The 25388-nt window shown below is 42.6% G+C and overlaps 1 protein-coding gene across 2 annotated transcripts; it reads left to right on the top strand.

The window, feature by feature from the left end:
- The first annotated feature begins 4430 nt into the window (after positions 1–4430).
- On the top strand, positions 4431–25131 carry LOC146984024 (protein NDRG3-like). 2 transcript variants are annotated; one of them, XM_085780852.1, is made up of 18 exons: positions 4431–4565; positions 4603–4669; positions 9059–9146; positions 9423–9455; positions 12502–12607; positions 12762–12882; positions 14417–14479; positions 14586–14646; positions 14876–14962; positions 16160–16216; positions 16322–16425; positions 17852–17917; positions 18019–18070; positions 18151–18198; positions 18683–18718; positions 20409–20460; positions 21030–21068; positions 22897–25131. In XM_085780852.1, the coding sequence occupies exons 3-18, from the start codon at positions 9087–9089 to the stop codon at positions 23064–23066; spliced, it is 1155 nt and encodes a 384-aa protein (XP_085636978.1). In that variant the 5' UTR covers positions 4431–4565; positions 4603–4669; positions 9059–9086; the 3' UTR covers positions 23067–25131. The 2 variants fall into 2 exon arrangements, with proteins under 2 accessions (XP_085636978.1, XP_085636979.1); XM_085780853.1 differs by lacking the exons at positions 4431–4565; positions 4603–4669; positions 9059–9146; positions 9423–9455 and adding an exon at positions 10172–10487.
- Positions 25132–25388: the final 257 nt, after the last annotated feature.

Raw genomic sequence — 25388 nt, forward strand, 5'->3', positions numbered from 1 at the left:
CTATCAGGATGTGCCCCCTCCCCCGCTGAACCCGACTTATAAACTTTTATAAAGATTTTGTGCCCCATGAAAAGAAATCTTATTTTGATGCTGTAAAAGTATACAATGATATTTTGCAGTATAATTGGCTTGCTAGGGGAAGCACTGAGCACACTGAATACAATGAAAATCACTACTGGCTGCAACTCTCACCCATTTACACTGGGATTAACATGTGTCTCCGGATAGCATTTACACCTGGCAGTGTCCACATTGAGATCCGATTCACATATTTGCCCGGGTAAATTAAAAAAGAAAGAGAATAAATAGTAAAAGTATTTCCTCCTGCGTAGTTGTATGGAGATACAGGACGCATTACCGTTTACACTTGTGTTCAATGTGGTCACAATGCGTCCTTGACCATGTTTCCAAAAACAAATTAAATTCATGTTACCAGTACAAAATATATGTGTGAGTATAAGTTAATAACTCAGTGTCATATTATTTTATTCAGTATTATCATACTGGGCCCCTGTCAGTCATGGGCCCCTAGAATCCTTCTCCTTCTTTCCCCCTTTTTGGTGCCCCAGGCTGCGAGCATCATTTATCTCACTTGGTAGAGCAAGCACCCAATAAACACAGGCTCTAGTCCTCACTGCAGCGGCCCGGGTTCGATTCCACCCCGTGGCCCTTTGCTGTGTGCCATTCTCCCACTCATTCCTGTCTCTCTCCAGCTGTCCTTTCAAAAATAAATGTGTAAAAAGCCTGAAAAACAAAAAATAACACTGGGCCACCACATTCCCTGTCTATCAGTATGCTTGGATACTGGGGTTGTAAAAATATATACATATATATATGATATATAATGAGAAATTGATCAGGATTGATTGGGTCAGTTATTCATGTTGTCTGTGACTCTTTGTCACATACTGTAGGTCTGGTAAAGACCTCTGTTTGAGCATGATGCTGTTGTATGCTCCTCTGCTGCAAACCTTGTTTGTGTTGTTGTGCTATGAGCAAGTCCAGTTGGCCAGATGGTCTCGCTATGTGTTCACAGACCACCAGGATACTCCCTTATGGTGTGTGTGTGTGTGTGTGTGCTACAGTGGCCCTCCCCCCACACTGTACAGTGTTGTGGAAATTTGTTTGGCAAGAGCTGAAATAAAGATGTTGAGATCGACTGTTGTGATGATGTCTTTTAAGGGTTTTATTATTTGCAAAGAAGGTCATCGGTCATACAGAGTGCAATTCAGTCTGCAAGGAGTGGAACAAAAAATACATAAAACAGAGACTCACATTTAAGAAGCTGAAATCAGAGAATCTTGACTTTTTTTTCTTTAAAAACAATTACCCAAGCCGACAGGTGACGGTTAATTTAATAATCAATTATTGTGTGATTAATCGATTAATTGTTGCAGCTCTACACCAAGGTCACCAACAAGTGTCAAAAACAAAGAACCAGGCGATGTTAGGTGAGAACATGCACAAGATGTATCTCTCTATTGTATCAGACAGAGAGCACAAAACATGAGAAGTGAATAAATAGGTAGCCTACACACTGAACATTTTCCATTACACTCCTCCCTTTTGATCATATATTGATCACAGAAAGTGTAGCCTACACATCATTACATGTAAAACATCAGACATAGAAATTCACAGAATGATTCAATCTAAGTTATCACAATCTTGAAATGAGAAAAGCATTGGCTGTATTTGTGGAACACTGACACTGCAAGCTGCAAGGAGGAGGCTAAATAGGCTACATTTACACATGGAGTCTTCAGATGATCAGTCATCAGAAGAAGGGTCAGTGTCTAAAGAAGGTGAAAACAGGTCAGGATCACTGTTAGTTAGATTTGTTGGAAGCCAATAATAAATGGCATTCAGATTGCAAATGAATCATCTGTGTAGAGATGAGCTTTGAACGTGGGATGACATGGTAGAGCAAATACACAGCATAGCCGACAATAACCCCCCTATCCATGCAGTCCCCAACACATGAGCCATGAAGAAAAACTCACCATCCTGTCTTTAATCTTTGCATCATGAAGGGCAGTGAGTATAATAAGAGCTTGGTCTGTTATGCCTCCATCAACATCATTGTCAGGGATTAATGTGCAACAGAAAGTGCCAACTATGACACTACACCACTTTGTGATGCAGTTAACAGATCAAACCATTCTATTTTGCACTTTTGATGAGTTGGTTTCAAATCATGTGTTGGATCCGTTTGGACAATGACACGTGATGCGTGGAGTTACCTACACATCAAACAGTTTCTCCTGAGTGGATGTTAGATGCACTAAGGCCACACATCTATTTTGAGACCAAAACAAATGAGTGATAGTGAGTTTATCATTCAAATTCTTGTACCAATGTTTTTCATAATGAGAATCAAGTCCATTAGTATGGATTTTGTATGTTATGTTATGTGATGTTATATCCAGCGCAGGAATTTCACGAGGGCCACAAGGGCCATGGCCCTCGTGCCCGTCCGATTTGGCCTTGTGCCCTTGAAAAAAATATCTGCCCTAAGGCCACAGTGGCCTTGATGCCCCACCCGCACTGCCCCGGTTGATTTTGCGGTTTTCTCCTTTGCCTCTTTCCTGTCAACACGGCTTTGACACCTGCGTCTTTGAAGAAAAAACAATGCGTATTTTGTTGACATTCTGGCAGCATCATCACGGGGTGGGTTTGATTCGAGCCTGGCATAAACCGCTCGGGCGGCTATAACAACAGTTTGATGACCAATCTATCACCGGCCAACCAGGTGACTTCATCAAACACCCCCCACTCGCCGAACCAATCATGTGGCTGGAAAAGAGCCAAGCCACAACATGTCAACACGTGCTAAGTGTTTGGGTTGCTACAGCTGTGCACGTCAGCAGAGTAACCGCCGGTAAAAAATAGAAAAAATAAAAAAAGAGTTTTGCCTCGGAAGAAAATGTGAAGGAGTCAAGGAGAACTCGGATGGCTGACCGTGAAAAGATGCGTGGTGCGTCATTAACTCTGAAGTAACGCTAAACTTTCACAATGGAGACACCAGACAGCTGGAGCGGACCGACGTCCGGCCGCGTTCACACAACAAACGGATGCGGTCACGATGCGGTCGCTCTGCTGCTGCTGCTGCTGCTGCTCAGCCCAGAGCACCGCACTCCGGCGTAAAGTTCAACTGTGCCGACCTGAACACTGCCCAGACCCAGGCAAGCTACTATACTAACATCTGTTTTATTTATATGATGTTGTATAATGTTCATCATTACATCTGTCATGTTTAATTTTTGACAGGAAAAAAAAAATCACAAAATAACCTTCTGATAACTTAAAATCTCACTTGTGACAATATATTTAAGCTTGACCAAAATAGTGATTTGAGTTATATCGTGATATAAATTGATGTCGACTGATATGAAAAAAATGATCGTGATAGGATTTTTTTCTCATATCGCCCAGTGCAATAGTAAACAAGTAAGATAGGAATTTCAAAACATAGCCATAGGACTGGACCCTTGTGCAAAAAATTAAATGCATAAATTAATTTAAAGTAGAAAATTTCTGGTTTGCTTGAGCCCGTTTTATGTATTAATTTAACAGATACCGGTAGTTAGTAAATTCATTAAAGGCATGGATTTAAAATCATTGTTTTATATTATGGCCTTGCTGCCCTGGCTTTTGGCCTTTGTGCCCTCAAAAAATTGACAACACGAAAGGCCAAGTGGCCCTGCCCCTAAAATGACGAAATTCCAGGCCTGGTTATATCTATCGCTCTGGTTGCAACCATCCCCTGTTGCTACTGTCCCCGGTCTCCCCTACCACGGACAATTAGATTTTGTTTTAGGAAATGCTGAAACTAAGCCTGGTCTTGGCTTCAAGACCAAGACTTGAAATTGGTCTCACGTTTGGTCTCGGTCTTGGACTTCTTTCCTTGACTTGGTCTCAGTCCCCTCAAACTCTTGGTCTTGGTATAGGTCTTGGTCTTGACTCGATCTCAGCCCCCTCATAGTCTTGGTCTCTTGGTATCTAGGCCTACTCTGGTCTTGGTCTTGACTCAAGTCTCAGGCCCCTCATAGTCTTGCTCTTGACTCGGTCTTGACTACAACACTAGTTGAAACTCATAAACCAAACAGTTTCAGTCACAGGTCTGTCCATGGACCATGGTAACAATCAATGAGACCGACCAGTTACATCCCAAGAGCAGACAAAAGAACACATTGCTGATAATTAGTAGTTTGCTAACATTGAAGAGAGCAACGACAAGGGAAAGAGTTTCATCTTTTCTTTCTATTGTTTCACTCGTCGCTGAAGTAAAATGTCATTGTAACTGTTGAAGTCTTTCAGAAGACATCAGTTGGTCAATTTTTCTACACACACACAAAAATACACCGCAAATTCGCCACCTGTTGTGATTTCGGTGACTGGTCACGTGACGCCATAGAGAATGACCTGTTGTTTACGTTGACGTAGCTCCGCCCCTCTCTGTCCGCGTGCCGCTGTCAGTTAGCCCAGGCGGTGAGAGAACCCTCGCGCCTCCCAGCCCGTCCAGCCAGCCCCGTTACTGACGGTTACCGGCCAACAGACAGCAGGTCAACAGACAACAGACAGCAGGTCAACAGACAACAGACCAGCCGACCAGGCGTCCACTTACACGGAGACCTCGGGTAGTCCCTGGAGCTAACGGCTGCTGACGGTTAGTAGCTAACAGCGACTATCGCTCCGTTGGGCTGGCAACGAGCAGCTGCTCTAACGTCTACTAACCAAGTAAAGGCTAGTTAGCTAATTAGCCCGCTAACGGTCAGTGAGGTGTTTGTTGAATTATATCCGTGCGTTAACGGGGAAGCAAGCAGGCACGGATAACGAGGTTGGTCCACTATCCTTTATGGCGGCGGTGTATTGGGTTACAGGTGTGTTTTCTGCATGTTTGTGTGCAGGCGTGTGTGTGTGTGTCCCTAACGAGCTGCCCCGTAGCAACAGTTGCTAAGCCTAAGCTGTTTGTCTGGGGCTTACATTAGCATCCAGGCTCATTAATTAGGCAACGTTCATCGTTCACTCATCTTCACAGATTACTAGATCTTTGCTCTTTGCGCGCGTGTGTGTGTGTGTGTGTGTGTGTGTGTGTGTGTGTGTGTGTGTGTGTGTGTGTGTGTGTGTGTGTGTGTGTGAGCGTGCGTACGTGCGCGTGTGTGTGTGTGCGTGGGCGGACAGGAGCTCCAAGAGCATCTAATCGGTGCACTCGGTTCATAACGGGAACACAGTCTCAGATCTGAGCTGTGGTTCCAAGTAACGATCGTTGTTGCAGCTGATTTGTCAATTAATCAATTCATAAACTGAATCTGGCATCACGTCACGCAGTAAGATGGCACCAGAGATCAAACGGGTGACTTCAGTCGGTTTATCATTTCTGTTCCATCCATTGTAGTGTGCAGTTTTCCAGTCAGTGTGTGTTGTGGGTCTGGCTCTGCCTTGTGTTGTGTAAGAGGTAACGTTAAGGACCACACTTCTCAGGACTGCCTGTGAGCATCAACACTAACTTCTGCACAAAATATTTACAGGGTTTCTCTTGTGTAAAATCTCATTGCACCCTGCTCTTTCAGCCAATAGGATATTACACACACTGCAAAAGATTTAACTGGCAAAGGAAGGATCAGACTCTCACTGGAGAATATGAAACCAAAGGATAGTTTGCTAACTCACATTAGTTGTCTGCACCTCTAGGACATCATCACAGCCACTTAACCCTCTATGGTACTGTGTTGTCCTCAGGCAACACAATTTTTGGCCTGACACATCTCTACAATGATATAATACTTTAAAAAAGAAGGAAGACCATAGAGCACCAATAACAATGCTTTCATTTTCCCACGACTTTCAGGAAGCCACCAAAACCCTTTTTTTGCAGACTTTTTCAAAGGAAGCAGGTTTGCCATTTTGCTTCACAAAAATGGTCTGAAAACATAATTTCCTGGCCCTTTTTAGTCTGATTTTTTTTTTTTTTTTTTTTTTTTTACACGAATAGGTTAGGAATGTTTAATTCCCAATAGTTTCATGCAATTTATTTTCTTATTAAATAATGGAAACTTGCACCTGTTGCTCTGAGGCAACAACATACCATTATAGAAAATGTGAGGCAAGTGGCAACGGTGAACCATTATAATCAACATGGCAGCATGAGATTTTGTAAGTGTGTGTTTATATATAATGTTCAGAAAGCGTACCTCATCATAATTTTGTTTTGATCTTTACAATTTAACGAAGATAAATTTGATGTTGGTTGCAGTAAAGTAAACTTCAGGTTATATTGTACTCTGTATAGGCCATAACCTGCCCTGTCTGATCATTTCCACACAGTTTCCTCTATTTACAGAATGAGTCAGTCACATTCTATGCCCATTAAAGTAAATAGAGGGTAGAAATCACACTTCCGTAGTGAACAAAGCGAAGAATTGATTAGTGATGAGGATGACGAGCTACAAGAGAAAGTGAGACCGGTGAGGAAGATGAGCGTGAGAATCAGGATGAGGATGACGGCAGTGAAGGTGAAAGTTTACAGAGACTGATATTTCTAGTATAAAATAGGATGTACTGTAAAATGCAATCATAATGAATTCTTTTTCAAAGAAATATGCTTCTGGGGCGGTGTGTGGCGCAGTGGTTAAGGCGGCCGCCCCATGTAGAGGCTACAGTCCTCAATGCAGGCGTCCCCGGTTCGAATCCCGCGTCGGGCAGACCTTTCCTGCATGTCATTCCCCCTCTCTCTGCTTCCCCCTCTCCTGTCTATCTCTACTATGGCTATCAAATAAAGGCATAAAAAAGAAAAAAAGCCAACAATTATTAAAAAAAAGAAGAAAAAAAAAGAAATATGCTTCTTTGAGACATTCATTTCAATGGGTCGTTCCACAATGGTACAGTGTTACCAACAGGCAACATTCAGACAAGAAACCCTTTTAAAGATTTCCTTTTATAATGCTTTTAAATTCAATATATACATGCCAAAAATGGCATGTATTATAACCAGTTGAAAATTTAATATGTTACATATGTTTATGAAATAAATTATGATTAAATTGAAAAGAAAACCTTGCTTTGGTACAATGTTGCCTACAGGCAACAAACTCCAAAGACTTCCCAAAAAATAACAATTCTAAAATTGCTTTGGATTATGTTTATTTAGTCTATTTTAAGAAATAAAAACACTCCAAACATCCTTTTTCTAACTGGCATCACTGAGCGTACCATAGCGGGTTTTAATGGATGTGATCACTCTCTGGTGTATTGTGTGTCCTCAGCTTGAGTTATGTTCGTCAGTAATGCTAAAATAAATGTAGATTAATATGTTGCTATGGTGTTTATGGTGAAATAGAGGTCCGGCTCTGGTATTAATGTCTTCCTCACCCGGAGGCTAGAAGAAGTCATACTTCAAGGAGTTAAGGCCATCAGGAAAGAGCCCATCCTCAGCTGTTGAGTGAGTTTATTTAGTTTTCAGTGGTAGGTTTGGGGGATACAGAGGAGTCGGACCCATCTCTCCACCAATGTAGACAAACAGCTGTGAATAAAACTAGAATGTAAACATGGATGTGAACAACCTGGGTTTTCTGTCTTACAAGTAACCCTAACCTGGTGCATGTTGTTTTGAGATCAGCGGGGCAGAGACGGGAGCTGCTCAGTGAACACAATGGAGGTGAATGGTACAGGTCCCCTGTCCCTCAAAACTCATCAAATACACAATCCAACAACTCCAAAACGCTCTCTCGGACAAGTTGTGACCTGCACATTCACCACGCTATGGGGCGTCAGTGGCTCAGGAGGTAGAGCGGGTCCAATGATCGGAGGGTCGGCGGTTCGAATCCCGCTCTCTCCCAGTCTCTGTCGTAGTGTCCTTGGGCAAGACACCTAACCCAACTTGCCTCGTGTGAATGCGTATGAATGATCATGGTGGTGGTCGGAGGGGCTGTTTGGTGCGAAATGGCAGCCACGCTTCTGTCAGCATGCCCCAGGGCAGCTGTGGCTACACACGTAGTTTACCACCACCGGTGTGAATGTGGTATGAATGAATAATGGTTGCTGTACGCGCTTTGGGTATTGGGTAACAATAGAAAAGCGCTATATAAATGTAATCCATTATTATATTATTAATTATTAATTATTATTATTATAAATAATAATAGTAAACATTCTGCTCATTTAGCTTCTGCATTTATATTCCCACTAAAATGTTGTACCGTGCTGGATCTTGTGGTCTGTGCTGTGTACTGTATGTGTGTTCTGTGTCAGTCAGTTATCTGTTTGGGTCAAATCCAGATAGCCTGCAGGAAGCTCATCATCCATCCAAAGCACTCTGCTAAAACACTGTTACCCAACCTGACTACCCACACACACACACACACACACACACACACACACACACACACACACACACACACACACACGGAACTGGATGGAATACTGCCAAGGAGAGATCACTGATTGTTTCCATTAGATTCACACAGTTGGATAACACACAGACCACACAGGTAGATACCCAGAGAGAGACAGACAGTAAGACAGACAGGTTGAGACCTGGATGAGAGATGCAGATAATTGTGTGACTGGGGGATTGTCAGCTGATCAAAAACGACCTAAAATGCATTAATTAGGTTTAGAACTTCTTGAAATTTGCCACAAACATTTAATTGGGCTCAAGAAAGAACATTTTTAGACTTTGTGTGTCAGAGTCAGAGGTGGTAGTTCTGTTTTTGTGGTTTGTTTTTTCAAATTTAATTAGATTTAATTGAGTCTTTTTCACTTGGTACATCCTGGTTGCAGCACATTCGTTTAGTCTGTGAATGATGCATGCATGTTGTCAACTGATAAAACGTAACTGTGTGTTTCAGTTTACAGAATCATAATTACTTACCTTGCTGTTTGTCCTAAAGAGAGCCACAGGAACAGTATTTAAATGAACAATCTATTTCTGATCTACATCTTCAGTCTGTGAAGCCTTGAAACCATCAACAGGAAACACGTGACTGTAAACTCACATGTGACATTTTCCCAGCTGTTGCTCACTAACACTGTGTTGTTTAATCTGTCTGCCTGGAAGGTGAGTTGACTGGCACTAAAGGAGCCCTATGATGGAAGAGCTTCACGACGTCCAGCTGACTGAGATCAAACCACTGCTGACAGGACAGGTGAGTGGGACGTCCACATGCTGCTGACGAAAGTGTCTTATCAAAAAAATCCTGTGGGGATTGACTGTAGACTTATAGTTTGCATGTAATGACAAAAATCTTTTAAGGTTATGGTTTCATCCTATAATATTTATTATTGAGTTATTGAATATTATTACATTTTCAATTCAATCAATTTAATCAAAATGTAGTTTCTTATTTTATTAGATACTCTGATTTCTTGTGATTCTTAATGCATAACAATTATGGTTAAAGAATTTCTCTCTGTCTCTTCAGAATGGGAGCAATCTGCAGGACTTCGACTGTCAGGTACGTTCTACACAGACTCGCAAAAACTTCATACTCTACAATGGCGTTTGAACTGAAATTTCATCACAATTCAAAAGGAGATCATTCATAAAACCAAGTTACTTAAGAGAGTCAAAGCTTTGGATTTATATTCAGATTTATATTCAGATGCATAAAATATAACGATGCTTCATAAAAGACAGTATCTGTGCTAAATGAATATGGAGTTACTACAGTTATTACAGCATTTTAACCTCTGGAAAAAGCACAGAACCTCTGCAACACACAAAAGAGCCACAGATACTTCATCTGGTAACAACACTGACCATGATCGATCAATCATGTTGTTTATGTAACTGTGATAATCAATCAGAGCAATAATGGAGGGAGGGAGGGGGGGCACCATACAAGCAGAGGGGGACTGGTCTTCAAACATGAGCCTGAAGTCAACTGGACACACACGTATCGATCAGCAGGACTTACATCACCACAGCAGAACAGTTGATATCAACGACCGGGTTATTTTAATGAAATGTTAGTGAACAGTGAGTGAAGGGGAAAACTTGAATCAAAAGTATCAGGGGACGGGAGGCACATGTGATTTCTTAATTAAGTGTTATGATTATTTTGGAAGCGGTTGTGAACTTTGATTTCCCTGTGGAGGAGAGGTAAGGAGGGGCAGGTTGAAAGCGGAGGAGAGCAGGAAGTGGAGCAGATTGAAGAGGGGTATGATGAAACCAGTGAAGGATGAAACAGGTGACAAGTGGTTGGCTGCTGAGACTTTAAGACCTTCTGGCTCTCAGCCAATAGCCACAGAGATTATTCCTCTTGATCCAATCGCACACTTTCTCCTGACCTGTATCTCTTCCTTCTGTTCCTACTGACCTGTTTCTCTCTTCTTTAATATGACGTTTCACCTTTTTTCCTGCTGACTCTATGTGAAGGTTTTAACTCTCTCCTAAAGTCGTCATTGTCATCTTGCTGGTCTCCTCTATCAGGATGTCTGACATTCTGGAATTGCACCAGATCTCCTGTTCTTTAGGAGTTGGGGTGGTGAGTTAGCCAGTTAGCCGTTGATTAGCCTGCTGTCCTGAGTCACGCTTGGCCCGCTGCTAACACACAGGAGTCAGCTTGTAGCTGGTTAGCTACTTAGCCTGCTCACCCTGTTACATGCATGCACCGTGTTAGCAGGCAGACAGTTAGCCGTTTATCTGCTCTCATGTATTTGCTCTGTTTCAGTTGTATGTTGGAGAGACAGCAATGAGTCATGTTTTGTTTATAAGACTTTCAGTTTGTGTATGTACACTGTTTCACCAAATGGGCGGGGTGGAAATGATTATTAAAGGTCACAGGTTCTTACTTAAAATGATGAAAGAAAAAAAATAATGAAACCCAGTAAGAATATGTACAAGTGTGTAAATTTAGCAGAGTAGTGACGGACTGTGTGTGTGTGTTTGTGTGTGTACATGAGTGTAGAGAAGCCTAAGAACCATTAATAGGATCTGGCCAGTGTTTCCATAGTCAGTGCATTAATTAGATTACCAGACACCTCAGCCTATCCACAAGTTTCCGAACGTCATCTATGGTCAAAACCGGAAGCCGGTTTTACATTTTCTGTGGAATTGTACGTTTACGTTTCCATGGTTTTCAGTCGTCACAAACGCATGGATCTAATAACGCTGGCTTTTAACACGGATGTCAATTTGTGTGATATCCATTGTTAAAAGCTGGTGTGATGATCCATGCGTTTTACAGATTTTCAAACCATGGAAACCTAAACATAAAATTCCACTGGAAGAGCAAAACCGGCTTACGTTTTTGACGTTCGGAAAAAGGTGGATGAAACTGTTTATCTGCTGTTTATCTCATAACCATGACAACAGTCAACATTGTGACATTACAACCCATGAGTACTGAGTCAGAACTCAATGTAACAACATGGGTACATGGTACTGATGGGTTCTAACTAGGGCTGCACGATACTGGGAAAAACTAACATTATTTTTATTTCTGCAATATATATAGCGATATTAAGAAATACAGTGCCCCCCCCCCAACAGGACCCCCAACCAATTGTAGATTTAAAAAAAGTCCATAACTGGCCTAATGAATATTTGAATGGAAAGGACCTACAACTACAGTCTGATGCGTTGCTGTTGTTTCATTGCATTCATTACAATGCATTTCTCCCCCTCGCTCCTCTGACACACACACACACACACGCACTCAGTCCGGCCTCTCTCCACTGCGCTTCACGATCTCCTGCCCCAGTTAACATGTTGGTCCGAGTAGTCCACCTGAAGCCCCCAGTAAGAAGCTGCAGGCGACAGAACAGCACTGCTCTCCCTCTGCCATCCTCAGTCGCACTGATTTTGAAATAGCAGCGTTCACCACCATGGATCAATAACTGATCACATGAATGCGGTGCAGGCTTCAGAATCGCGGATGTCTTTCAGAGTAAAATCCAAGTTTGGGAAAATGACAAAATGTTGTTTTTCCTCCATTATAGGCTAAACATTATACAAGTTTATAGAAGTTTGAAATCACAATTACAACTGTTGAGAACTCAGAGCGAAGCATGGAGCTGGTTCAGAGATGTTCTTCTGAAGCAAAACAAAAGTTTATATTACATGTTAATTAAAAAAAGAGAAAACATCACACATCCTGTGATGTGACTATGTGTACATCGCAATGACATTGCTCAAACAATATATCATGCAGCCCTAGCTCTAACACACCCATATCCATACTTGGGATTCATTTGGATCAGTTGAAGGGCCGTGGCTGCGTCCTGAAGGTTGTGATGCTGAATCTGTCCACAGACACACAAACACCCGCCATAGTACTTAAAAACTGCCTCTGTGCTTCTCCCCACTATTGAGGTGTCTCCATGATGACACACACACACACATGCAGGGTGAGAACAACAGCAGCCACACCTTTGTGGCATGTGACCCTGAGCAGCTGCTGTGTGTTATTTACTCTACAACAGGAAGTTTCCCCTCCAGGCTGTCGGAGCGTTTGTTGTCGGTGCTCGTAGTTTATTTGTGTTCTCTGTGTTGTGCAGGAGCACGATGTGGAGACAGCCCACGGTGTGCTGCATGTTACCATGAGGGGAGTTGCTAAGGGCAACCGTCCCACTATCCTCACCTACCATGACATTGGACTTAATCGTGAGTAAACATGCACACGCATCTACAGTCATTACACATGATGTTTATTGAAGAGTTTGAGTAATGACGAAAACATCAATACTACATACAGTATTTTGTATCATGTGTGGCTGTATAAATGTGTGTGTGTGTGTGTGTGTGTGTGTGTGTGTAGATAAGTCTTGTTTCAACAGCCTGTTCAACTATGAGGACATGCAGGAGGTGACACAGCACTTTTCAGTCGTGCATGTTGATGCTCCAGGACAGCAGGAGAATGCTCCTGTATTTCCCACTGGGTAACACACACACACACACGCACACACACACACAACCTCCACCCACTGTTCTCCATTTGACGTAAACACACACAGTCCTCTACAATTTTCCACCAGGTAGCCGCCGACACACCAGTTGTTTTCCAGGCTTTGTTTTTCTTTTTGACAGAACTGTCCAGGTTATGTATGTAGTATTACATTTTGAATAAAAAACCTTTATTGCAATAATAATTATTATTCCAGTCAACAGTAGACAGACACAGTCACAGAGTGGTAAACACCATTGCGTTGGAGTTGGAAGTACTTTATTAATCCCTTAGAGGGGAGATTAAATGTCACCTTCACACAGAGACAGCCAACATACAACAAGGAAACAGACTCACATCACAAACAATCCACAGCACTCAGCAGTCAACAACAATGTTCATTAAAAAAAACCTCAGTGCACCAGGTATAAAGGTCTTTTAAATCTTTCTGAGGGGCACCTCAGCATCACTAACTGAGCTCTTCAGCTTGCTTAAACATGTGGACCCCCATGCCCCTGCCCTCTGACTTCAACCCCCAACCCAGCAGACAACAGCATTAAAGGACACTAGCTAAAATACTTTGATAAAACACATTAAGAGAGACCTACTGACATCAAATCCTGAGGAAAAACATGGCACAGGTGTTCTCTTCCCAGTCCAGCCTGTTAGAGGATGCCAAGGCTCCAGATCATTGATAAATACAGGGGACACCAGTGTCTTTTTCTTTTTAAAATCAGTGATAAGTTCTTTTGTCTTATTTAGATTTAAGATTAAGTGGTTTTCTTCACACCACTTGACAAAACTGTCAGTTTACTTCAGATAAGATATGTGGCTGTCTCCAGTGATGCAACCAACAAGTGCAGAGTCACTGGAAAATGTCTGTAGGTGGCAGTTGGAGATCCAACTCCGGTCAGAGGTATAGAAAGTGAATAAAAAGGGTGACGACACTGTACCTTGCGGTGCTCCTGTATTGGTTAAAAATAATTTTCAATACCCTGTCACCAATTTTACCAAACTGGGGTCTAGATGTGAGGTAGTCCCATGCACTATTGTTATTATTTATATTCCAATCCAGCAGGTTCTTAACTAAAATGTGTGGCTGAATTGTATTAAAAGCATTGTAGAAGTAAAAAAATATATATATCTCACAGCTGCACCAGTGGCTATATACTCTGTGTAGCATATAAAGTAGAGCATCATCCACACCAACACATATGCAAACTGGAGTGGATCCTGACCTGCCTACTGAAAGGCCCAAGGACCACTCCTTCAAAACATTTCATGACCTGGCCAGTCAGGGCTATGGGCCTAAAATCATTTCCTGAGTGAGAGGGAGAAAATAAACCTTAAAACATCACTGTGTGTGTGTGTGTGTGTGTGTGTGTGTGTGTGTGTGTGTGTGTGTGTGTGTGTGTGTGTGTGTGTGTGTGTGTGTGTGTGTGTGTGTGTGTGTGTGTGTGTGTGTGTGTGTGTGTGTGTGTGTGTGTGTGTGTGTGTGTGTGTGTGTGTGTGTGTGTGTGTGAGAGCAGGTACCAGTATCCCACTCTGGATGAGCTGGCTGAGATGCTGCCGTCTGTCCTCACACAGTTACAGTAAGTCTGCCTTGTAATGGAAATCATGAAGAGTATTTTAGTAGGAACAAGTCTCATCAAACTGACATTCACCCTGGTGTGTGTCTGTCTGTGTGCGTGTCATTAGGGTGAAGAGTGTTATTGGCATCGGGGTTGGAGCTGGAGCGTACATCCTGACCAAACTGGCTGTAAGTGAACACACATCAACAGTCTTATGAGTTGAACTGTGTCGAACCTCACCGGGCTCAGACAGAGGCTGTAGCAGGGCCCAGTGACCAAAGGATCGCCAGTTTGATTCCTGGAGCAGCTGGGAAACACCACTGCACCATTTCAGAGTTGACTGGAGTTTACTTCTGCTACAGTACCTCCTGCTACTACGAGGAAGTTTTGCTGATGACGGTTTCCTTTGTGTTCCAGCTGAATGAGCCCAGTCTGGTGGAGGGTTTAGTTCTCATCAACATTGACCCCTGCGCGAAAGGCTGGATGGACTGGGCCGCCTCTAAGGTAGCCCACATACCAAAGTGAAGTGGTAACAGTAGTTTAACACAATAATCTTCATTCCACTGTCATCATTTGGATTCGAAGGCAATGGCCAGTTAAATAGTCAGATGGAGTTTATAAGGAGAAAAGAGCTGAACTGTCAAAATGATAAGTTCAACCAAAACTTCAAATTTTAGTTGGAAATGTGAAGAGCCAGTCAGTGTGTGAGCAGCAGTTGAAATGTGAACTGAAGCTTTGAAAATGTTGATGTGTAGCCTGTAGGCCTGGATTTTCCGATTCATATCAATATTCATTTGAGAGATCGATTCATAAACTCCTCAGATGGATTTTTTAATGTACCATATGCCGTCTCCGGTTTCCTCTGTTGGTGCACGAGACGAACAGGACGAGATCCCAGAGCAGCGTGACACATCACAGCTGCTGTTTACATTTTGTCATGTCCATTCACACCTGAAATGTACTTGAATTTATCACCCACAGCTGTACTGTTTACTTCTGGAGTGGGTCATGTTAAAGAGGAACTCTCTCTAACATCTTTACCATAATTAAACAGCTTTGGAGTAATTATAAGATCAGATCAAATAATAAGATCAGAGCCTCCGACCCAGTGTCCCAGCTCTCGTCTCTGCGGCACCACCACACAAACGCGCCCCGTAACCTGTAATCTCTTGGTTATGACAGATTAAACCACTCAAACATACACATCGTAACATCGTATATGATATATAACGTTATCTACCGCTCTATTGATTGATCTCTCGTTGGCATTTGTTGTAAACAAATGCACACGGCCGAGAGGAGGGTTAGCAAGACAGAGGATAGTTCCCCCATAGTTCCTCTTTAAATAAATGTGCATTAATTTAACTGCTTCTGATGAAATTTGTAATATTTTTAATGATGCACCAGGTTAGAGAGTTCCATCTTTGTACAATTTGCAGCATTAATTCTGTGAAAATCTCTTCATAACCAAGCAAAATTGGTATTAAAACTGAAATATCTTTGAATGAACTGGATTGAATGGAACTGGAAATCAAATTGAATCAGGACCTTGTTAATTGGAATTGAATCCATTCAGTAAATCAGTAGAGATACCCAGCCCTAGTAGACTTACTAGTCACCTGAAGAGTAACATGACAGTTAACAGTTAAAGCTGTCTGCTGCATGAATCTTTGTAAAATGTTGTGTTTCTGTTTCCTGCAGCTGAGCGGCTGGACAAGCAACCTAGTTGACACCATCATGGGACATCACTTCAGCACGGTGAGTACAGTTACATACACTTAAAAGGCTCTGCATTGTTTTCTAAGGAACATGTCTGCCTGATGATGAATCCCCACTGAGCTGTGAACTGGTCACTGTTTGTAGGATGAGCTCACAGACAATCAGGAGACGGCCCAGACCTACAGACTGCACATCTCTCAGGACATACCACAGGAGAACCTGGCTATGTTCTATAACAGCTATGACAGGTAGGACTCTACAGACCCATGCTGTCCTCAAGGGGATCAAACCTGCATACTTAAAACAGCTGCAGCTGATAAACTATAGCTTTACAGTTTGACTCGCTTCACTCTCATGGTGTTTTTGGCTGTAGCAGCGGTTCACCACAAGAGAACTAAAAATGAGTTGTTGAACATTCATGAACTTTAAAAGGTGAATTCTGTTTCATTCTATCAACACTGTAACACCTATCCCGTTTGGTCCGGACTTTTCAGTTTGATCCGAACCTAAATTCCAGGTGTGAAAGGTGCCGTGGACCACGGTCCGCACCAAAGGACCAAAATTTGGTCCTACCAAAAGAGGTGGTCTCGGTCCGGACCAAACAAACCAAGGTTCATACCTTTTGCAGTGTGAAAACAACTTTTTGTATGGTTTCGGATCTTCGTATCAATAAAGTTACGTCATGCTAACCAGCTGACTCAGCAAAACAAAACTAGCCTAGCAGCGTAAACAAAACTAAATCAGAGACGTTCTACAGTATATGACAAAATAAGCCGCAGGAGTACATGGGGAGTTGAGGAGATTAGGTGCTTACTTGAAATCTGGTCGGACAACTTCATCAAGACCCAACACATCAAAATAATGAGCCTTTTACTTGTTTTCTGAGAGGATGAAAGAGAGAGGTTATGAGAGAGCGGGAGAGCAGTGCCACCTGAAGGTGAAGAAACTGCGGCAACAATAAACAGGAAGTAACACTGATGTCAGATGCCGACTGGCCAACAACGCAGTGTAACCACAACAAAATGAGCCGTGGAAGTAGGGAGATGAAGCGTCTAGGGCTGACCCAAAAAATTTGAAGCTTCGTTCGTTGCCATGGTAATCGATCATGAAGTCCGTGATCGATTTTTTATTTTTTTTCCTTTTTGACACCGGTTCTCATCAGCAGTTACATTGAAATGAGCAGGCTACTTGGCTTGATTTTGGAGATATGCAGTGTTTGTTTGCCACTACTTTCATTATTTACGCTACGATGGCGCTTATTTACGCTACGATCCCCCGCCCCCCCCACCGCGCCGCGCCGCCGTCGAAGCTTTGATTTTGATCGATTTTATGTCCGCGAAGCTTCGATTATCAAAATATGATAATCAGGACAGCCCTAGAAGCGTCCAGTAGGTTTGTCTTGTGAAGTCCATTATTCCATTTGTGGTGTGAAACCAAAACCAACAGGACCAAATGTATACAATGTAACAGAACACGGACCTTGGTTCAGACTTTCAGGTGCGGCCTAAGTTGCGTGTCCAGCTGCTGCTGTTATGTCCAGTATATATGCTGCACCACTGTTTTCAGACCTCAGTGAAAATCCAAAACAATGTCCCCCGTCACTGAACTCCTCCTGATAGAAGGGCTGTTGCTGAAGCTGATGAACTTCCCTGTATGTTACTGTGTGTCTGACAGTCGCACCGAGCTGCAGATGGAGCGGCCGGTCCTCGGTCTGAATGAAAATACCGTCACCACACTGAGGTATCACGTGTACTCACTTCATTTGCACGATAAGTACAAGAATCAGACACGTCCTGTTATTCAGTCTGGCCTGTGTGTGTGTGTGTTTCTCTCGCTGGCAGGTGTCCTGCTCTGCTGGTGGTCGGAGACACATCGCCTGCTGTTGATGTCGTGGTGAGTATCTGCACTGTTTCCATGACAACAGCCAGTGATGTCACATTGTTGTGACGAGTGCGTGTTGCTGTGCTCTACAGGTGGAGTGCAACTCCAGACTGGACCCCACCAAGACCACCCTGCTCAAGGTACCCGTCCACGTCCGTCTGTCTTCAAACATGGACTGTGTTGAGGGTTTTCATGTGTAAGGTTTTGCTGTAGACCAGACCTGGGCATTTTACAGCCACGAGCTGGACCTGGCTCTCTTCTGTCCTCTTCTGTCCGGCCTGTGAGATGAAAGACAAACCAGACTAATTTACTGATGAGGTTTATTTTATAGCCACATGAAATTATCTTAATTTTTTTGTCATCAAATTTTTATTTTATTTCAAAGAAAAGTACAGATAGGCATATGCACATGTTACAAAAATAGATCACAAGATACAGTATATTCACATACCTATACATATGCTTATATACAGATATACACAAAAAAAAAAGAAAAGAAATAATATTAAAACCAAAAAAGAAAGAAAAAGAAATACTAATAATTATTATTTGAGTTGTGGTCGGACTCGTACCCTCTTGGTTGGTGTTCTTCTCACCAGATGTTGTCATATCTGTCTCTGCTAGATGGCTGACTGTGGAGGACTCCCTCAGGTGGTGCAGGTGGGTTTGATCCACATTTTAAAGCAGTTTTAATGATGTTCTTATTAGTTATGGGTATCGATCCAATGTCAGTTCAGTTCCACATGGACTGTGAAAGAGTTAGTGATTGATAGCTTTGTTCCTCCAGTCCAGATGTGTTGCTTCCACTACCAGTCAAAGGTTTGGAGTTGGACACACCTTCTCATTCAGTGGTTTTTCTGTATTTCTATTGTAGATTCATACTTAAAACATTAAAATTATGAAGGAACACACATAAAATTATGCAGTAAACACAAAACTGCCAATTATCCGTGACCTGACCTAAACCCAACTGAGATGGTTTGGGATGAGTTGGACCAGCACCTCTGGGACTTTTTTGTTTCGGCCTACTACATAATTCCATGTGTTCCTTCATAGTTTTTATTTCTTCAGTTTGAATCTACAATGTAGAAAGTATAATAATGAAAATATAGAAAGACCATTGAATGAGAACGTGTGTCCAAACGTTTGACTGGTGTTGTGTGTGATTCCAGTGTAAAATCTACTTTTCCTTACTGTCCATAATTTGTGAAACCTTTTTATTGCCAATTATCCTATAAATTTCTGCGATGCTCCTGTGTGCCCACTGTTACACGTGTGTTTAGGGCCTCTGGTTTGAAGTTATAAGATGTCCCGCTCCAAATTATATTTCTTTACCACTGAACACCAGATTTCCCAAATGAATTTATGAGCAAAGCATTTTCTCATTGTCCTATTTACAATCAAACTGTATGTGTGATTGCCACACATTTAATTCACCATCACCCTAGTCTACCTATACCTACTAAACCTTACAGCATAATGATCTTAAGGTGGGGCTTTGCCTTCCTAACGTGGGAAGTTGAAATGGCGTTTATTTAATTCTCTGCTCGACCAGTAATGTTCATGCCTGTGTGAGTGTTGTTCTAATACAGACTTGAAAACATTTAAACTCTGCGAAATCCTTAAAGGGATAGTTCAACATTTTGGCAAATTGGCCTATTGCCATAATCCCTATAGTTTTAGGAGTAGGTTTGTTACCTTTAATTGTCGGTGCAAGCTATGAGATAATAACGGAACGTTACGAGATGGAGTTGTTTTCGAGGCAAATGCAGAGACTGCTTGCCGAAAAACTGCCCCTGATGGGAAAGCGCATTGGTGGTTTTGCATGAATTTACCTCTAAAACAACTCTGTGTGGTAACGTTGTGTTATTATCTCATAGCGTGGTGAATGTGCAGGTCACAACTTGTCCACCAGAGCGTTGTGGAGTTGTTGGATTGTGTATTTGATGAGTTTGATGAGGGAAACCAAGAAATCCTGTGAGCCTCCGTAGTGTAGCTCTGAGCAGCTTGCGGCTCTGCTCCGCCGTTCTAAAAATAGCTTGCACCGACAATCAAAGGTAACGAACCTACTGCTATGACTATAGGGATTATGGCAATGGGCCAATTTGCCAAAATGTTGAACTATCCCTTTAAAGGTCTTAGCATGCTTCAGTGTGTGTTCAAGTGTCACACACACACAAACACATGTCAAGCTGTCAAGGACTACTTGACATGCCCGAAATGAACCAAATAAATAAAAAAGCTAGCAGTGTCAGGTGTGGTGTTTGTCACAGTGCTTTTTAGTAAAGAATCATCACTTGCCTACATGATGAGTCATTCTAACTGAAGTGTGTTGGTTTTCTTTCCTCAGCCTGGGAAACTAGCAGAGGCCTTCAAGTACTTTGTGCAGGGGATGGGCTACAGTAAGTATCTGTCATGTTTCTTCACATATAACTAGAACGTTTTTACTCTTTATTTTATTCAGACATTTCCCACTCTTCTGTATAACAGTACTGTTTTATAAAATCAAACAGAATGTACTTGGTGTGAGTTAATATAGATGCTGTAGATGTTCCACTTCCTCATGAACCTGACTTTAGTTTATCTGTTGGCAAAATGAACTGAAAACAAACTAACTCTCATTTATAAACTCATTGAAAGTGTTTTACTCCTCTATGTTTACTTTTAACTCAGCACTCTTTCCCCACACCAGTGACGGTCTCATTCTCATGGATGTTATATATCTGTTTGTGTGTGTGTGTGTCTGTCTGTCCGACCCTGCCTCACTGTAAGTAGCAGTTTGCAGTGTTGGTTGTTCTCTTCATAGCGCCACATGAATATTTGGATTTCTTGAACACACACAAAAACACGCTTATGGTAGTTGTGTGTGCGTGCGTGCTCTATTTTTCAGACTACAATTATTTCTCACCCTGTCCTCCTTCCTTTTTATTCTCCTCCTTTCTCTTTCTCTCTTTGTATTTGTCTCCTCCAGTCCCTCATGTTGTATTAAACAACCTGAGCAGCCAATCAGGTATCAAGACTTCAGCCACATCGTCCACCCGCCCATTCCTCCTCACCTCCGTCCATTTTCATCTTCTTCTTTTATTTCTCTGCCGTTGTCCATCTGTCTCCGTGTCTGTCTGCATGCTGCCGATCAGCTGATCACTCTGATTTATTTTTTCCTCTGCAGTGAAAGTTCCCAGCTGGCTGTGCTGCATGCCAACACTCCAGCTCCGTTCACACTGCAGACACTCAGCTGCTCATGACGACTGTAAAACAAAAAGCACATCCCACAGAAACCACAAACCAAACAAAAAGACCTTTCCCACTTCAGGCCTGTCACAACTGTTCACCTGTTGGCTTTTGGTTCTAGGTTTTTTCTTGTGACAAGAAACATTCTAACTAGTTTGGTTTAGTTGTGAGACAGACATGGACTAAGTGTAAATACTGATTATTCTCTGGTTTCAGCTCCTATCCTCTGGGTTCTGCTTAGTTGGTTGATTGCTGGAAAGATGAGGAAAAGTCTATATTTACTATATCTACATACAGTGTATACTGTAATGCCTGTCTGATATCTGAATGACTCAGAATTATGTCAGTACCATTCATTAAGACCTCACCCACAGTTGTAGCTGGACCAATGGAGTCAGTTCAGGACAGGTCAGAGGAGGTCAAACTTTAGGCTACACAACAGGCACCCCTTAGTTTTTTTTATCTTCATGAGGAGATCAGTAAGAGCACTGTAGACTGCACTACCCCTGTCTTTTATTTAGGGTTAGGGTTGATGATTAATTTATTGAAGTGATATTTCAACATTTTGGCAAATTGGCCTATTGCCATAATCCCTATAGTTTTAGGAGTAGGTTCATTACCTTCAATTGTCGGTACAAGTTGTTTTTTGATCGGCGGGGCAGAGACGTGAGCTGCTCAGCTAACTTAGCGGAGGCTCACGGTATTTCCACGTTTCCCTCATCAAACTCATCAAATACACAATCCTACATTCACCACGCTATGAGATAATAACGTATAATTATGTAACACATAGAGCAAATACTACTACTACTACTTTGTGCTTCTGAAATGACTCCGGCCAGCGTCTGTAATGTAGTTCCGGTTACGTATTTACCTCTAAAACAACTCTGTCTCGTAATGTTCCATAATTATCTCATAGCGTGGTGAATGTGCAGGTCACAACTTGTCCATGAGAGCGTTTAGAGTTGTTGGATTGTGTATTTGGTGAGTTTGATGAGGGAAAGGCGAAAATACAGTGCCGTGCAGAGCTCACGTCTCTGCCCCCGCCGACCTAAAAACAGCTTGCTCCGTCAGTTAAAGGTAAAGAACCCACTCCTAAGACCATAGGTATTATAACAATAGGTGAATTTGCCAAAATGTTGAAATATCCCTTTAACCCAAACCCTAACATTGTGAAAGTGAAGTTTTCTGGCTGTTACATTCCTGTAGTGGAAATGGTCTAAATGCTTATTTCCCCCTCATCATTTGTAACGGCGGCGCTGCTCACAGACTGACAGCAGGAAGTCAGTGGCTCAGGTCAGTGATGGAGGGTGGATTTTCTGGGATAGTGGTGAACCAGGATTTGAAGTTCATGTTTTGCAGTGTTTGTTGTTTTGGTTCCTGTAAGACAAATCAAAATGTGGGTCAGCGCCGACACATTTTAACCTCCAGTGTGAACGGAGCCTCAGACACCGTCACCAGATTTGAATCCAGCTGCTCAGCCACAGCGCCGACGATTCAAATCGGAACATGGCCTGCTGTCATACCACCTGGTTACCCACACCACTCCACACTGATCTGTAATCTGTTCCCAACACTCTCTGCCCCCCCCTCCTCCTCCTCCTCAGTGCCCACAGCTGGTATGACCCGGCTGGTTCGCGCCAGGACTCACTCTGCCTCCAGCGTCGGCTCGGCGGACGGCGTCCGGAGCCGCAGCGCCACCAACACCCTGGCAGAGGGCGACATGTCCGTCAGCCCCGAACACAAAGCGCCGCACACCATCGAAATGACGGCATAGGACGGCCCCCCCCCATCCGCCGTCTCCACCCGTACTCCTCCATCCTCCTCCTGTCAGACGCCGTGGTAACCAGGACGCAGCCCCACAGTCCTGCTGTTAGTCGTAACCGTCCTCCTCAGATCACATCTAACGTTTAAGGTAGAGACAGAAGGTTAGATTCCACCCGTGTCACTAGCAGCAGTCGTGTCAGCTCTATAGGAGGCTGATGTTGGTCGGTGAGTGCCCTCCCTCCTCTCCAGAGCCATAGGGTTGCTGTGGCGACGCCGTAGATGTTACCGGACATAGAGTTGAGCCGTTTCATATTTCTATACAGTTGTGTTGTATTTCTACAGTAGACTCTTACGGTGGTTCTCTCAGGTCAGACCAGATCTTCACTTTACTCCTCTCTTTCTTTCCTTTGGTCCTGATCTGTTCTCTTTATTCTAATCAACATAGTTTTGTCACGGTGGTTGTTGTTGGTGGTGCCGTGGCGTTGACGTCATACAGCCTGTGAAGTTCCTGTAACCTCGAGGGAATATTTGACCCAGAGTCAATTGCTCGCCCCTTCCAGCAGAACATGATCAAATATTACAGTGCACATGCAGAGCTAGCCCAACTCTAATCCACAAAATATCTGACTAAAGTTGTGACTCTTTCCTCTTTGACACAGTTGGAGACGACATGTCCTTGTCTCTTTGTATGATAAGGTTTTTATTAGTTGTATTTGTTTGTATTTCTATTGCCTTCTAATATGTGTTTCTTTATATACTACTATAGCACGCTTCTATATTTCCCCTCCATCATACTAAATGAGAAGGAGACGTGATATCTCCGACGGTCACAGCTTTGGTTAAACATCTGTCACGGAGCAGCAGGCAGCGGTCGTCTTTGAGGCTGGTGGAAGCACTGAGCCCTGATGGTGTTTTGTTGATGTTAAAACAAGTTTTTAAAGTCAGTTACTTCTGTAAAAACGTGTGTGTCTGGTACTCCAGATGTGGAGGGCGACTACTTGATTGAAACAATCATTCGTAGGTGAATTCTTTCCGTGTCCTCCCACCTCCTCCATGCCGGTCCCGTTACCTCGTCCGCTCCTTGTACATGACCCGTTTTCTTCCCGGAGCCGTCGACGAGGCCAGCATGCTCGTTGTGGAGTTTTGGCATGCAAACCGTACCGTGGTCTAGTGAGTGAGTGATGTAGTTCAGCTGTAAACCTTCGTCCCTCACCTCGGAGACAGACACACAAAAAAAATTATTCTCAAGTTCAATATTCCTCCCGGTGTTGCATTTCTACTTTTTGTTTGTTGGGATTGAAAGCTGCCAGCAGGGTTGTCAGCTGAGGTCCACTGAGCAAGACACTTTCCCCTCAAATATTTGACATCGCCGCTAGCTTGTGAAAATCAAGTACGTCCAACTTGGTTTACATGAAACCTGTGATGCAACCATATGGTGGAATTTTCTGTTTTTTTTTGTTGTAGTTTTGTTGCTTTTAACCCTGTAACGTTGGACGAACATTACTTTCTATGTGCAGCAATAACATGTTGATTATTGATGATGACAAACATGTGTTTGGCTCCAGTTTGTTTGATGAATTGCACTTTGAACATGACTGTGCCCTGATGGAGGTCATGTTGACGTGGATTCTGTAGTTTAGGGACTTGGGTCTGACAGCTCTGCTCTTTGTTGTGATGCTTCCCCCTGCTGGACAAGCACGTAACAGCTTCCAGAGCAGGAAATAGATCCTGGTGTCTGTTTGTATCCTTCATGTTGGCTCTTTAAGTTTTAGTATCCTGAGGTAGAAACCAAACCAGTCGCTACCTGAAACAAACTGATGCGGAGTTTTCTAGATCAACAGGGACGACCCACAAACTTTGGGTCAGAGTCAGCTGTACACAAATACTTGGTTTTATTCTCTATATACTGACTGTAATTCTGCTGTTGTTCTCAGTATTTATCACTGTTTCTTTGAAGAGTTGGACTGAAGCATCAGTAGCTGTTCTGTTACACTGAGCTTTGTACTTATTAGATGTTGCTCTATGACTTTTAATGTAAACAAGGTTTGTAATGAAATAAAAGTAACTATTCAAAAGATGGTTTGATCTCAATTTATACTTATATCCAAAAAATGTTCAGAAGTTTTATGGCAAAGTGTAATGTGCGTAATTGTGTTGTTTTTTTAATATTCCATATATTATTGAATCATTTTTTGACTGAGCAGAATTTTAACTATTGTAGTGAACTAACTGAACTAAACTAGCCAGTGATAACAAATGTATAGCAAAAAAAAAGTTTGCCATTTTACATTTCTTATTTTTAAACAAAAGAAAAAGAAAAAAAGTATACCCC

Source organism: Trachurus japonicus, chromosome 7, assembly GCF_045865225.1.
Source record: "Trachurus japonicus isolate A0001 chromosome 7, Traja_1.0".
Taxonomy (NCBI): domain Eukaryota; kingdom Metazoa; phylum Chordata; class Actinopteri; order Carangiformes; family Carangidae; genus Trachurus; species Trachurus japonicus.

Bases quoted from the DNA above. Each gene is read 5' to 3' on its own strand.
- LOC146984024 (XM_085780852.1), top strand. From the start codon at position 9,087: ATGATGGAAGAGCTTCACGACGTCCAGCTGACTGAGATCAAACCACTG. The intron at 12,608-12,761 runs GTGAGTAAACAT...GTGTGTGTGTAG, and splicing joins CCATGACATTGGACTTAATC to ATAAGTCTTGTTTCAACAGC. The intron at 12,883-14,416 runs GTAACACACACA...GTGTGAGAGCAG, and splicing joins GCTCCTGTATTTCCCACTGG to GTACCAGTATCCCACTCTGG.